Here is a 15,326-nt window from a genome sequence, read left to right on the forward strand (position 1 = left end):
GTTTGGGGTACAAATATTACCAGCATATCCTGCTCAACTTTCAGATAAATATAACACATTTCTGCATTTTAACAGAGCCTTACCTTTTTCACCAGTATCAGTCTTCACAGTTGGGCAGGCTGTCAATGAAACATTTAATGATTATGTACATTCATTGATAGTAGGGACAGCATTATTTATATTTCAAGATGCCTGCTGGGGGTGACTGATATTTGTCATTTTAAATACTTTTGCAAGTGTATAATGGAAATGTGCTTTTCTTGCATATCTTAACACCTCCTTGGACACTTGCATGGAGTTAGGTAATGGACAGGGTCACCACTTATGCAACTGGAGTTTAGTGCTGAATGTGTCTACTCTTCCAAAAAAACAGTTCCATTTATTATTATATACTGACATATCTTTTGAAAACATATTTTAAGATGTGCCTATATTTTTTTTAACATATACTAATATATGTATTATATGTAATACTTTACAAATCAAAATGAAGATCACTGACTCTACCCAGTCATTTCTTTACTTACAACATGTTTAACAGAAATTGTGGTAAATACATACTGTACAATTTACAAATCGACTCAATAATAAATGTATTTTTCACAGTAATTAATGTAATGCCAAAGGGCCTAGACTGGTGGTTATGTTGGTTTGCTCCCCATTTTAAACTCACTATAATAAGGATATTCTCTGGAAAATAATGTCTTGAAAGTTAATTCCATGATGTGCTGATGAAATGAAGAAATGCTTAATGTACTGCATATTCATATAATTCATTATTTCAACACATAATATTCAACTTTAAAACATATGACATGTATTGTATTATGATATTGTGAGAAGCGCAAGTTATATATTTCATAAACATATTTAGGGCACATATGTAAATATATGTTGAGAAATCCTCTACATATATGACATATACACTGATCAGCCATAACATTATGACCACCTACCTAATATTGTGCAGGTCCCCCTTTTGCTGCCGAAACAGCCCTGACCCGTTGAGGCATGGACTCCACTAGACCTCTGAAGGTGTGCTGTGGTATCTGGCACCAAGACGTTAACAGCAGATCTTTTAAGTCCTGTAAGTAGCGAGGTGGGGCCTCCATGGATTGGACCAGTTTGTCCAGCACATCCCACAGATGCTCAATTGAAAAGAGATCTAGGGAATTTGGAGGCCAAGACAACACCTTGAATTGTCTGCAACAATGCTCAGGTAGGTGGTACGTGTCAAAGTAACATCCACATGAATGGGAGGACCCAAGGTTTCCCAGCAGAACATTATCCAAAGCATCACACTGCCTCTGCCGGCTTGCCTTCCTCCCATAGTTAATCCTGGTGCCATGTGTTCTCCAGGTAAGCGAACCACATGCACCCGGCCATCCACGTGATGTAAAAGGAAAAGTGATTAATTAGACCACTACACCTTATTCCATTGCTTCTTGGTCCAGTTCGGATGCTCACATGCCCCTTGTCGGCACAAACTGCGATGAACTGTGTTCCGACACCTTTCTATCAGTAGCAGCATTAACCTTTTCAGCAATTCAAGCTACAGTGGCTCGTCTGTTGGATCGGACCACACAGGCCAGCCTTCGTCCCCCATGTGCATCAATGAGCCTTGACCACCCATGAACCAGTTGCTGGTTCACCACTTTTCCTTCCTTGGACCACTTTTTGATAGGTACTGACCACTACAGACCAGGGACACCACAAAAGGGCTGCAGTTTTGGAGACGCTCTGACCCAGTTGTCTAGCCATCACAATTTCGCCCTTGTCAACGTTCAGATCCTTACGCTTGCCCATTTTTCCTGCCTCTAACACATCAACTACAAGGACAGAATGTTCACTTGCTGCCTAATATATCCCACCCACTGACAGGTGCCATGATAACTAGATTATCATTGTTATTCACTTCACCTGTCATAATGTTATGGCTGATCAATGTATGTTTTGCATGAGTTTTCCATGTGGGGGCAGCACAAAGTGAAGATATGGCTTGAAGTTTCATTTTGCCATGTGGTCCTGTTTCATAGCTGCAAAAGTTAACCCAAAATGGGTTTAGGTAAGGGTTGTAATGACAAATGCAACCCCTAAAGCGAAAGACAGCAGCTTAAACACACTTCCACCATCCCCATCTGACACTCTACCCTAGCTAACCAAACACCCACTAAGGAATAGGCACTCTTTCTGACCCTAGTGAAGAGTTTGGCTTATACATTTTGCAATGTTCAAATGAACTCTGGTACCTGAACATAAGTCAAATCCTTCTATATTTTGTTAGAACATGGGCTGTCAATGTAACAATATTTTTTTTTTAAACATTGGTTTTGTGATACTGTCTTCCTTTAACTCTAAACTTACCAACAACAGAGGTATTTTTCAGTTGAACACCATTGCTCTCCACCTCAAGCGTCTCAGCATCCTCATTGTAGTGTGGGCAGACGATGATGACAGGTGTGGTATCAAAACGCACAACACAAGTAGTGTGAGAGCAACTTGTGCGGTTACATCTTTCATACAATAGGATGTCATTCAATCCATATATACTCTGCACATCTGCACATTCTTCATCATGGCAGGCTACACAGATTCCTAAAATAACACAAAAAGGATGAATAAACAAATGTAACAATTAGGACCTTTAAAATGAGCACATCTGGAGTGTGACATTTCTGAACATAACTATATGGATTTAACTTCAAACTACAAACTTGTTTCCAAAAGAATTGGGAATCTGTGTTAAATGGAAATAAAAACAGAATGCAAAGATGTGCGAATCATTTAAACCCTATATTCAATCCAGGCCCGGGGTTGGGGCTCGTATGCGAGCGCCTGGTGGCCGGGCCTTCCCCCATGGGGCCCGGCCGGGCTCAGCCCGAACGGGCGACGTGGGGCCGCCCTCCCGAGGGCTCACCACCCACAGGAGGGACCATAAGGGGCCGGTGCGAAGAGGATTGGGCGGCAGTCGAAGGCAGGGGCCTAGACAACCCGATCTCTGGACACGGAAACTGGCTCTAGGGACGTGGAATGTCACCTCGCTGGCGGGGAAGGAGCCTGAGTTGGTGCGTGAGGTTGAGAGGTTCCGATTAGAGGTAATCGGGATCACCTCTACACACGGCTTGGGCTCTCGAACCACACTCCTTGAGAGAGGATGGACTCTTCACCACTCTGGAGTTGCCCATGGTGAGAGGCGGCGGGCTGGTGTGGGTTTGCTCATAGCTCCCCAGCTCTGCCGCCATGTGTTGGAGTTTACCCCGGTGAACGAGAGGGTCGTTTCCCTGCGCCTACGGGTCGGGGATAGGTCTCTCACTGTTGTTTGTGCCTACGGGCCGAACGGCAGTGCAGAGTACCCGACCTTCTTGGAGTCTCTGGGAGGGGTGCTGGAAAGTGCTCCGACTGGGGACTCTATTGTTCTACTGGGGGACTTCAACGCCCACGTGGGCAACGACAGTGACACCTGGAGGGGCGTGATTGGGAGGAACGGCCCCCCGGATCTGAACCCGAGTGGTGTTCAATTATTGGACTTCTGTGCTAGTCACAGTTTGTCCATAACGAACACCATGTTCAAGCATAAGGGTGTCCATCAGTGCACGTGGCACCAGGACACCCTAGGCCGCAGGTCGATGATCGACTTTGTTGTCGTCTCATCTGACCTGTGGCCGTATGTCTTGGACACTCGGGTGAAGAGAGGGGCGGAGCTGTCAACTGATCACCACCTGGTGGTGAGTTGGATCCGATGGCGGGGGAGGAAGCTGGACAGACTCGGCAGGCCCAAGCGTACTGTAAGGGTCTGCTGGGAACGTCTGGCCGAGTCTCCTGTCAGAGAGATCTTTAACTCCCACCTCCGGCAGAGTTTCGACTGGATCCCGAGGGAGGTTGGAGATATTGAGTCCGAGTGGACCATGTTCTCCACCGCCATTGTTGAAGTGGCCGCTCTGAGCTGTGGCCGTAAGGTCTCCGGTGCCTGTCGAGGCGGCAATCTCCGAACCCGGTGGTGGACACCGGAAGTAAGGGATGCCGTCAAGCTGAAGAAGGAGTCCTATCAGGCCTGGTTGGCTTGTGGGACTCCTGAGGCAGCTGACGGGTACCGACAGGCCAAGCGGGCTGCAGCCCGGGTGGTTGTGGAGGCAAAAACTCGGGCCTGGGAGGAGTTCGGTGAGGCCATGGAGAAGGACTATCGCCTGGCCTCGAAGAGATTCTGGCAAACCATCCGGCGCCTCAGGAGAGGCGCCGGATGGTTTCGAGGCCACCTTCCTGGGAAGGTGTTCCGGTCCCGTCCCACCGGGAAGAGACCCCGGGGAAGACCTAGGACACGCTGGAGGGACTATGTCTCCTGGCTGGCCTGGGAACGCCTCGGTGTCCCCCCGGAAGAGCTAGAGGAAGTGTCTGGGGAGAGGGAAGTCTGGGCATCCCTGCTTAGACTGCTGCCCCCGCGACCCGGCCCCGGATAAGCGGAAGAAGATGGATGGATGGATGAATATTGTGAAAAGGTTCAATATTGAAGACACCTGGTGCCACACTCTAATCAGCTAATTAACCCAAAACACCTGCAAAGTCCTTTAAATGGTCTCTCAGTCTAGTTTTGTAGGCAACACAATCATGGGGAAGACTGCTGACTTGACAGCTGTCCAAAAGACGACCATTGACACCTTGCACAAGGAGGGCAAGACACCAAAGGTCCTAGCTAAAGAGGCTGGCTGTTCACAGAGCTCTGTGTCCAAGCACATTAATACAGAGGCGAAGGGAAGGAAAAGATGTAGTAGAAGCAAGTATACAAGCAATAGGGATAACCACACCCTGGAGAGGATTGTGAAACAAAACCCATTCAAAAATGTGGGGGAGATTCACAAAGAGTGGACTGCAGCTGGAGTCAGTGCTTCAAGAACCACCACGCACAGACGTACGCCAGACATGGGTTTCATGGGTGTCAAGCCACTCTTGAACAAGACACAGCGTCAGAAGCATCTCGCCTAGGCTAAAGACAAAAAGGACTGGACTGCTGCAGAGTTCTGTTCTCTGATGAAAGTACATTTTGCATTTCCTTTGGAAATCAAGGTCCCAGTGTCTGGAGGAAGACAGGAGAGGCACAGAATCCACGTTGCTTGAAGTCCAGTGTAAAGTTTCCACAGTCAGTGATGATTTGGGGTGCCATGTCATCTGCTGGTGTTGGTCCACTGTGTTTTCTGAGGTCCAAGGTCAACGTAGCAGTCTACCAGGAAGTTTTAGAGCACTTCATGCTTCCTGCTGCTGACCAACTTTATGGAGATGCAGAATTCATTTTCCAACAGGACCATTGTTTAAGGACCATTGTATCCCTGTTCTTAATTGGCCAGCAAACTCGCCTGACCTTAACCCTATAGAAAATCTATGGGGTATTGTGAAGAGGAAGATGCGATACGCCAGACCCAACAATGCAGAAGAGCTGAAGGCCACTATCAGAGCAACCTGGGCTCTCATAACACCTGAGAAGTGCCACAGACTGATCAACTCCATCCAACGCCACATTGCTGCAGTAATTCAGGCAAAAGGAGCCCCAACTAAGTATTGAGTGCTGTACATGCTCATACTTTTCATGTTCATACTTTTCAGTTGGCCAACATTTCTAAAAATATTTTCTTTGTATTGGTCTTAAGTAATATTCGAATTTTCGGAGATACTGAATTTGGGATTTACATTAGTTGTCAGTTATAATCATGACAATTAAAATATATCAGTCTGTGTGTAATGAGTGAATATAATATACAAGTTTCACTTTTTGAATGGAATTACTGAAATAAATCAACTTTTAGATGATATTCTAATTTTATGACCAGCACCTGTATATGCCCTTTTTGAATTTGATGCCAAAAACCCATTTCAAAAAATCTGGGACAGGGGCCATATAAGACTTGTGTCATAAAAAACAAGAAACCAGGCAAGCCTAGTTCAGCCGGCCCGCAACAGAAAGTGTCGCCCACGTGAAAGGCTGTGTCGTTAACCACTACACCACAGAGCTGTACATTTGCATGACATTGTTGACATTGTGAGCTCTCGTGAAATAATATATTCTGTGCCGGGTTCTCTGAGCTAATCACATTTCTGTGTCCTATTCTATCCAATGTTGTCCTTGGAGATTTCAACATTCACAATGATTCAACAAAATGTTATTTTGCCACTGACTTCCTGAACCTGCTGGACTGTCTTAACCTGACACAAGCATGTCAACGTCCCCACACACAATCGTGGACATACACTTGACCTCATCACTGGAGTCCGGTCATCAGACCTGGATGTAAAGGGTTAGGTGTCACTTTTTCTGTAATTAATCCTGCATTCTAACTCCGCCCTAAGCAGACTAAATTCAGAAAAGTCCCTTGTCAGGACAGCCTGACCTACTAGCTGACTCACAAGTCCACCACTGATAAGATGGCTGACCTGTATAACAGTACCTTAAACATTCTTGCCCCAGTAAAATCACATTAAGTATCATTCCAACTGTCTACCCCAATGGTTTACAGAGGAGCACTTATTCGATTTGTCACTCGTTTGTTCAGCAAATCCCTGAATACTGGGCAGGTAAAACACAGCTCATCCAAAACAGTGCTGCAAGGATCCTGAGACAATCAAATAAATCTGCACACATCACACCTTTCCTTGCTGACCTTCATTGGCTTCCCTAAAATAATTGACTTTAAAACTATCCTTTTAGTCTATAAAGCTATCAGTGTCATGGGACCTTCCAACTTATCTGACCTGCTCTCCCTCTAAGAAACCTCCACACCCTCTATGGTCCAGCAACATCAAACAACTCAATGAACCAAGAACCCGGCACAGAAAATTGGGAGACCGCACCATTTCCTACATTGGACCTCACCTCCGGAACTCCCTTTCAGGCAGTCTCAGGTCTGCACTGACAGTCATCGCTTTTATAGAAGGCTTTAAGACACACCGTAATCAGTTGCCCTACCCTTCCCTTTAATCAAATTATACTGTACAGTATTATATAATAATATGTATTAGTGCATAAGTGCAAATTAAAGCATGAATAAAAAGGGAACAAGCTCACCATTACAGTCTTGGATTAATGCAATGATGAACAACAATTGAAGGAACACTGAAAACACAGGAAATTCTGTTAATATTTTGTTTTCAGTGTAATGACAAAGCACCACAGTTCATTTAAATGTACTGATTCGCACACAAATGGCTGGTGAAGAAAATGACTGACCATCAGAACAAAGATAAACACATACACATCCAATATATCACACACACACATACGGTACTGTGCAAAAGTCTTAGGCATCTGAAGGTTTGGAAAGAAAATAAATGGCTTTAGTTAGACTTTGAGGTGCCGGTGGGCAGCGGTGGTTTTAACTATGCAGCATGGGCAACATGGGCAGCTGTCCGTGGCGGTATCTTACTGGGGGCGGCATGAGGCGCCCAGTAATTACAAAAAAGTTGTAATGGTGACATTTGCATGATCAGTTTTCTATCGCTCGTTTGCACGTCACATAAATGATATCATGTCACTGTGTGTGACTGTTAGTCTCCTACTACGAAATACAAGATGGGAAGGTCTCCCCACTGGAAGCCAGAGGTAGGGGGAGCAGGGGAATCTATCCAAATATCAAACCTCTAACTTTGTAAAGTACTAATACAATTAGTAATAACAGTCACACTACGAAATGCTACCAAATAAACCACAATTCATTCATAATACTGTGAATATACCGTTAGGTCCGGAAATAATTGGACACTGACACAAGTTTTGATATTTTGTCTGTTTACCAAAATATATTCAAGGTAAAGTTAAATAATGAATATGGGCTTAAATATGTGCAGTCTCCCAGGTATAATTTGACGATATTCACATCCAAATTCAAGAAAGAGTTAAGGAATTACAGCTTTTTAATATGTAGTCCCCTCTTTCTCAAGGGACCAAAAGTAATTGAAGAATTTACTCAAAAGCTGTTTCATTCCTTCGTTATTTCTTCATCAGTTAAGCAGGTAAAATGTCTGGGGTTGTTTCCAGGTGTGGCATTTGCATTTGCAAGCTGTTGGTGTGAACCCACAACAAGCAGTCAAAGGAGCTCTCAATGCAAGTGAAACAGGCTATCCTTAAGCTGCAAAAAAAATCTATTAGAGAGATAGCAGGAACATTATGAGTGGCCAAATCAACAGTTTGGTACGTTCTGAGAAAAAAAGAACGCACTGGTGAGCTCTGCAACACAAAAATGCCTGGACGTCCATGGAAGACAACAGTGGTGGATGATCGTAGGATCCTTTCCATGGTAAAGAAAAACCCCTTAACAACATCCAGCCAAGTGAAGAACACTCTCTCTCCAGGGGGTTGGCATATAATTATCAAAGTCTACCATAAAGAGAAGACTTCACAAGAGCAAATACAGATGGTTCAGCACAAGTTGCAAACCATTCATAAGCCACAAGAATAGAAAGGCCAGTTTAGACTGTGCCAATAAATCTAAAAAAGCTAGCCCAGTTCTGGAACAGCATTTTTTGGACAGATGAAACTAAGTTTAACAGAATGATGGGAAGGAAAAAGATATGAAGAATGCATACCACATCATCTGTAAAACACCGTGGAGGCAGTGTGATGGCATGGGCTTGCATGGCTTCCAGTGGCACTGGGTCACTAGTGTTTATTGATGATGTGACAGAAGACAGAAGCAGCTGAATACATTCTGAAGTGTATAGGGATATATTGTCTGCGCCGATTTATGCCAAATTCATCGAAGTTGATTGGACGGCGTTTCACTTTACAGATGGACAATGACCCAAAACATACTGCGAAAGCAACCCAAGAGTTTATTAAGGCAAAGAAGTGGAATATTCTGCAATGGCCGCGTCAATCAGCTGATCTCAACCCAATCGAGCATGCATTTCACTTGCTGAAGACAAAACTTAAGGCAGAAAGACCCACAAACTGTCATTGTACGGTGAGCAGCAGCGCCCCTGTTCCATACACCTTCAGTTCCAATCATCACACGAACGCATCCCGGACTTGTATGTGTTTAGATGTTTCCCCTCTGCTCCCCACAGTGTGGATAATTTTTGTTGTCAGTGGATGTCTTCGTATGTGTTGTTGTTGAATGTAAGTTTCTTTAGAGCTTTGTGTACTGTCTTTTGCTGCTTTAGTCAGCCCTTTTCTTTCATTGTGTTTTTGTGCTCTGTGTTTGTTTATTTAAATAAAAAGAGCTACACCGACTACCTCTGCCTGCAACTTGGTTCCTTGCTCCCGCAACACCGCATTCATTACACGAACATTCAACAACTGAAGACCGCTGCAGTAGGCCTGGCAAAGCAGGCCTGGCAAAGCAGGCCTGGCAAAGCAGGCCTGGCAAAGCAGGCCTGGCAAAGCATCACAAAGGAGGAAACCCAACGTTTGGTGATCTCCATGCATTCCTTCAAGCAGTCATCACCTGCAAAGGATTCTTGACAAAGTATTAAAAATTAAAATTTTCTTTATGATTGTTAATTTGTCTAATTACATTTAGGTCCCTGAAATAAGGGGACTATGAAAATGGTTGCAATTCCTAAACATTTCATAAGATTGTATTTTTTCAACCCCTTGAATTAAAGCTGAACTTCAATTGCATATCGGTTGTTTCATTTCATATCCCTTGTGGTGGCGAACAGAACCAACATTATGAAAATTGTGTGAATGTCCAAATATTTCCAGATCTAACCATTTTATTCTGGTTTGTGCGAAATCATTAAAAATAATATTAAACCAGTCTGCACACCACCAAAGTTAATTGGTTTAGTTTTGACTCTTGGTTGACAGTGCTGGGGGATGGGTAATGTATTGATGCTCAAGTACCAAATTAACACAAATGGATAAGAAAATGCAATCAGGTGCCCTTTATAGGTAAAAGAGGAAAGAAATGGGGAGAAATGCAAAAGATAAAGGATTGCAGCTATGTCATCTCTTTATGAATATAATATGTAAGGAAATAGGCTAGTATAACCAGCGCTTAAGTTGGGATAAAATAAGCACAGCAATGGACAAATCGCACATTTGACTATGTGTTATTTTAAGATATGCCCTAAAAAAGGAATCAGAACCCTGTTTGCCTAAAATTTGAAGTGGCTACCAACCACTTGTGAGAGAATTTCTATCAATTTGCTTATAATCCCACGAATTATGAATATATCATTATGCATGTTTAAGTTTAAGCTTCTAATACACTGCTGCCTAAGAAATGTTACCAATGTGAAGCCCAGACATACCGGCAGCAACCTCCCACTTGACATATTCCACCCACACACAGCTGAACAGTGAGCCGGGCCCTTACCATGAGATGTGCACATGTGTACATGTTGACCCAGGGGTCACCACAGGAAGACTCCCTAATAGGATAAGTTCTGTATATGTCCTGTACACGGACAGTTGCGAACCTGAACATTTACGACGGTTGTGAGTTCATTGGAGGGGCGACCCAAAAATGAACCGTAAGTTTGTCAAGAGTAAGCACATAAAAGCCACGGTCCTGAGCTCAGTAGGGAAGGGGGTGTATCTGCAGAAGGACCTGGCTTTAATGTCTGTCATTCTTGTATGATCTTTCATTAAAGTCGATTGGGTTCACAAGTTTCTGAGTAGAAGTGCTTTTTATTTTAGTCGTTGTGGACTTGGGTTTTCCACGACACACTGAGTATGGCATTAATGTTTGTTAGCCTATGTTGCTTGCTACGATGTTAAACTATGTTCTGTATATTCTGTGTTTTCTGTCTAACTAGCTTACATTGCATAGAATTTCAGTTTCATCATGATAATATGTGTAGCCTGCAGCAAAACGTTTACAACCTAACTAATATATTACTGATTTGATTAACTTTCATTGAGGTGACATCACAAAGGTTTTCTGTGTTTGTATTGACTAGGTCCTGAACTCAGTAAGGGGAATTTCCAATTATCTAGGCTAACTTAGAAGACGTCTATATTATGCTGACATTTTGTATCTTTTGTGATATATTGATTCTTTTGGGGTGTCGTATGCCTAGAATTAGTCAAGGAGGCTATATGGTTCATTTGGTTCCTATTCTGAAAGTTTCATAAATTGTGCATAATGACATGTACAGCTCCGGAAAAAATGTAAAGACCACTGCACCTTTTCCTTTCCTTTCCAAAAAAGTCGAAAAGGAAGGTTTTGAGTGAGGAAGAGAAAGGTTAAAATTAAGAGACCAGCTCAAATTGAACACTTCTGTTCCTTACTCAAAACGTTATTTTTTTGAAAGGAAAGGAAAAGGTGCAGCGGTCTCCAAATGTTTTCTGAAGCTGTATATTTAATTGTGCAACAAATGTATGTAGGTTGTCAGACTCGAATACTGTATTTCAATGTGAATTCGCGGTTTTCGTTTGTGCTTTAGCAGTTGGTTATTTTTCAATCGTTTCTGACATTCTAGGTTTTGTATTCTATGCTTGTTTTGGTTTCATTTGTGTTATTCGATCCACCTGTTCCTCGTTCAGCGCAGCTATTTATTCAGTGGCCAACGTACTCCATTCCTACGAAACACCATAGTACCTGGATTTTCCCGTGTAATAGACTTTAGCGTTCTTGTTCTCGACTTCGCTTAGCCTTTGTGATTTTCTACCTTAGCAGTTTTTTTCCTAGATTTCTTGTTAACGACTGTTTCTGGATTTTTGGCTACATCTCCTGCCTAGCCCTTACTGGAACCTTGTAGCCTATTTCTTCTCTAAATAAATCCACCAACGTTCCGCGTTTGGAACTGCAACCTTCTCCCTGACACTTAATAACAGTGCTTAAGACATTTGCACAGTAATGTACACTACTACTGTACAGTATATAATAACTATAAATGTATAAAATGTTAAGGCAATGCTAGTAAAAAGGAAAGTGAGTCATTACATTTCAAATGCTTTTTCCAAATTCCTCTTCTGTAGAAGCTGGTCTTCTTTCGTTGACAAGGGGATTTTTGACTGAAGGTGTCTTCATCTCTTACATTGGTATCAAGTTTCCATTTTAACATTCTCTTTTTGCATCTTGTTGCACCATCAGTAGTTTTTAGGCTTTCCTTTGGAAACCGGTCTAGGTCCATAACATCGTCAAATGATGGGCGAATAAGGAATGATTCAGCAACCTTTCCAGGGTTGGTCTCTGGTTCAAAGGCAGACATAAATGCTAACCCTGCCATTTCAGAAGATGGTTCCCCTGAAGACTTATAATTGTTCTTCATCACGGTAGACACGCCACCTGGTTCGGTAGGTCTCAAGTGAGTTCCCGGCAATGAGAAATCATCAACGTCACCTTTCGTGTAAACGTGACCAGAGACAACCAGGTGATCCTCCGTTCCATCAGACACTTGCACAGGTAGATTAGCACAGGTTTTAGGCAACAACATTTTCACAGTGCCAGGAAGCTCTCTATCGTATCTAGGGATAGGTCTAACAGAGCTGATGCTTTTGGGTTGAACTGATGTTTTTTCAGGGTAATGCTCATTCCAGACAAGATGATGCATATCTGCTGAAAAGCCATCATACCTGTACAAAACAAAGATATACATATTTAACAGGTGCAAAAATAAGTGAAAGCCAAGTTGCATTCCATAAACCCTCCAAAAAGAGATGTCAGATACTGATTAGTGACTTTCGGATATCTTTACTCCAAGCTTTCACTGCTAACGGAGGTGCCACAAGCTATTGAATAAAAGGGTTTATATACTTTTGCAAACATGAAATCTGTGTGAGTAACTTTCAAGAACAAGGAGTATTTCTGCATCATTTTGCCAGAATGCTTGCCTGTCGCTGGTGTGAGTTCAGTTCACTCTTAAAGCCCCACACATTATCCATTCACTTAATTCAGCTGAACTAAAAAAAAAATGTCATCCGAGTCGGTGAGATGACATGCCATTCTTTTAACTATATACTAAAATGAATTACATAGCCTACAGAAGAATTGCCACATCTGCATCACACTGTAATGCATTTTGCTCCTTCAGTTCCATCCATCGTGAGTAGGCATCTGCACCAATGTTCACTTGTTTTCGAATGGCAGATTTGAATGAAACAGATGAATGAAACAGATTTGCTTTTGTTTAATCTAAAACGTATTTTCTTAGGTACATTCGGAACTAGCGTGTCTCATTACTTGATCCACAAAGTAAGAGTAGTCAGCTTTTTTGATATGTCAAATGCACCACTTCCTGTGTGCAAGAATAGGCCTACATTTTTCCCCCCACTGCGCGTGCTGACCACTTTTTTTCCGTAGCAGCCAGTACATTGCATACAGAGGTTATTCAGATGTGGGCGTTGGACCATCTGATATGGTAGGTATTCATCCACGATCCAGCTTAGTAGAATAGCAATGTGTTAATACAAAAAACTTACGTACCTCAGCATTAAATAAACAATGAAAATATAACAATCAAACTTAATTTGGGATGTCTTGAATTGGAGTTTAGATTGGCCTAATCATTTAATGGGTTTATTTTAATATTCTATTTTAAAAAATCCTTTCACATACTTTCAAGCAGCATGCACTTGCAATCATGAATGACACAGTAAAACCGGTAGACTTACCCACTTTCCTGACCATAGTGTGCTGTTACGTCTGTGGGGCAAACAAAAGGATTCACTAATTTAGATTTGTGAAAATATCAAGATTAACTGGGAAAGATTTAATTCACAGTCAACCTAAAAGACTACAGAGTTTATCAGAATTATTTGCACATTTTCATTAAAGACATAAATGTCGATTCATGTAGATCTGTAATGCTGACTCCAGAAACAGATACAATATAGCTGAACATTATGCGATTATTGGTGAAAATCTACTTGATAAATCTAAACTTGGAATCCATAGGCATAACAGCCTAGCAATCTAAGGAAAAATATTGGATTACAAATCATTTTTAAAGATTCATTACACTGTAAGTCACAAGTTGAGTTGACTCAGCTTTTATGTGGAAACCTGTCACCACAAACCATTTGATACAATAACAGAGACATTGCCACACACATAACTATCAACTCGTGTTTTATTAATTATAATGTTTGTTGTTAGCAACACAGAAATGTTTACTTATAGGATCAGCCCACATCAGTGTGACTAGTTAACAGTAACTTTGTTTCATATGATACTACATTTTTACTACATTTTTACCAACCATATCCTGCATTAACTAGCATGCACAATCCGCATTCATCGAGGAAGAGCTGCAACAGTGCATGCTAATTCAACCTCATAGGAATGCACATTGCTTAATACTATTTTAGTATTATCCAACATAAAATGTTGCTTAAGAATTGACGTAGAACATAGGTCCACATCCAGTTACAAGCCTGATAAACCCGGGCAAAAATGTTAACAAATGTTAAATAAGTTATGACATTTATTTTTGCTCAAACATAAAGATTATATCTACCTAATTACAATTTTGATTTTGTTATGATTCAACTCATTTCGGGTAGGCCTAATCCTATTACCCTGGACTTTATTTAATCATATAAATTATTGGCTATAACTTGTAAAAATGTATTTACTCAAAAACATACAGCTACTGTACTAAAGTGTATAAGTTGTTGCCTTAATTTTATTAAGTACAGTTGTGCTTATGAGTTTCCATACCCTGGCAGAAATTTTGAAAATTGAAAATACTTAAATTTTTTACTAATTTACAATCTGAGTATGTATAACTGATCATGCAAAAAGCCATTTATTATCACTCTTTTTTTAAATCATAATGATAACAGAAATCACCCAAAACTTTATAAAAATGGAAAAGGACATTAAAAGATATCCAAACCCTTGCAAATGCCAGTCAGTACTGTTTACTGAAGTGGCCATCACAGTCTCCTGACCTTAATATCTTCAAGCCACTCTAGGGAGATCTCAAACGTGTGGTTCATGCAAGACCAACAAAGACGTTACATGACCTGGAGGCATTTTGCTAAGATGAATGGGCAGCTATACCACCTGCACGAATTCTATTACAAAAGACTGCATGCTGTCATTAATGCTAAAGGGGGAAATACACAGTATTAAGAACTAAAGGCATGCAGACTTTTGAACAGAGGTCAGTAAAAAAAAAAAGGTGTTGCCATGTTTTGTTTTATGATGGTGCCATTCTGATATGACCTACAGTTGAATGTGAATCCCATAAGAAATAAAATACGTGTTTTGCCTGCTCACCCATGTCTTCTTTACATATGATACATTTGTTACCAATTCTCCAAGGGTATGCAAACTTTTGAGCACAATTGTATATTAAGCTGTAATGAACATTTGTTATATTTCAGCAATTTTTTTGGTTATATATGTTACATTTTACCAATACATTCTCAGAGGTAAAATACCCCTGAG

General features: G+C 41.6%; 1 protein-coding gene across 8 annotated transcripts in view; it reads right to left on the bottom strand.

The window, feature by feature from the left end:
• LOC105031105 overlaps positions 1-15,326 on the bottom strand; it is a 31,297-nt gene that overhangs the window by 3,827 nt on the left and 12,144 nt on the right. For 2 of the 8 annotated variants that reach the window (XM_034288962.1, XM_034288963.1), the window contains exons 2-6: positions 13,544-13,574; positions 11,874-12,505; positions 7,049-7,096; positions 2,365-2,595; positions 84-119 (exon numbers count right to left, since the gene is read on the bottom strand). In XM_034288962.1, coding sequence (XP_034144853.1) covers positions 84-119; positions 2,365-2,595; positions 7,049-7,096; positions 11,874-12,505; positions 13,544-13,574 — 978 coding nt within the window. Of the gene's footprint in view, positions 1-83; positions 120-956; positions 997-2,364; positions 2,596-7,048; positions 7,097-11,873; positions 12,506-13,189; positions 13,314-13,543; positions 13,575-15,326 lie in introns of those variants that run through there. The other 6 variants (XM_010905347.3, XM_034288965.1, XM_034288964.1 and 3 more) reach the window with 5 other exon arrangements.

Source organism: Esox lucius, chromosome 20 (genome assembly GCF_011004845.1).
Source record: "Esox lucius isolate fEsoLuc1 chromosome 20, fEsoLuc1.pri, whole genome shotgun sequence".
Taxonomy (NCBI): domain Eukaryota; kingdom Metazoa; phylum Chordata; class Actinopteri; order Esociformes; family Esocidae; genus Esox; species Esox lucius.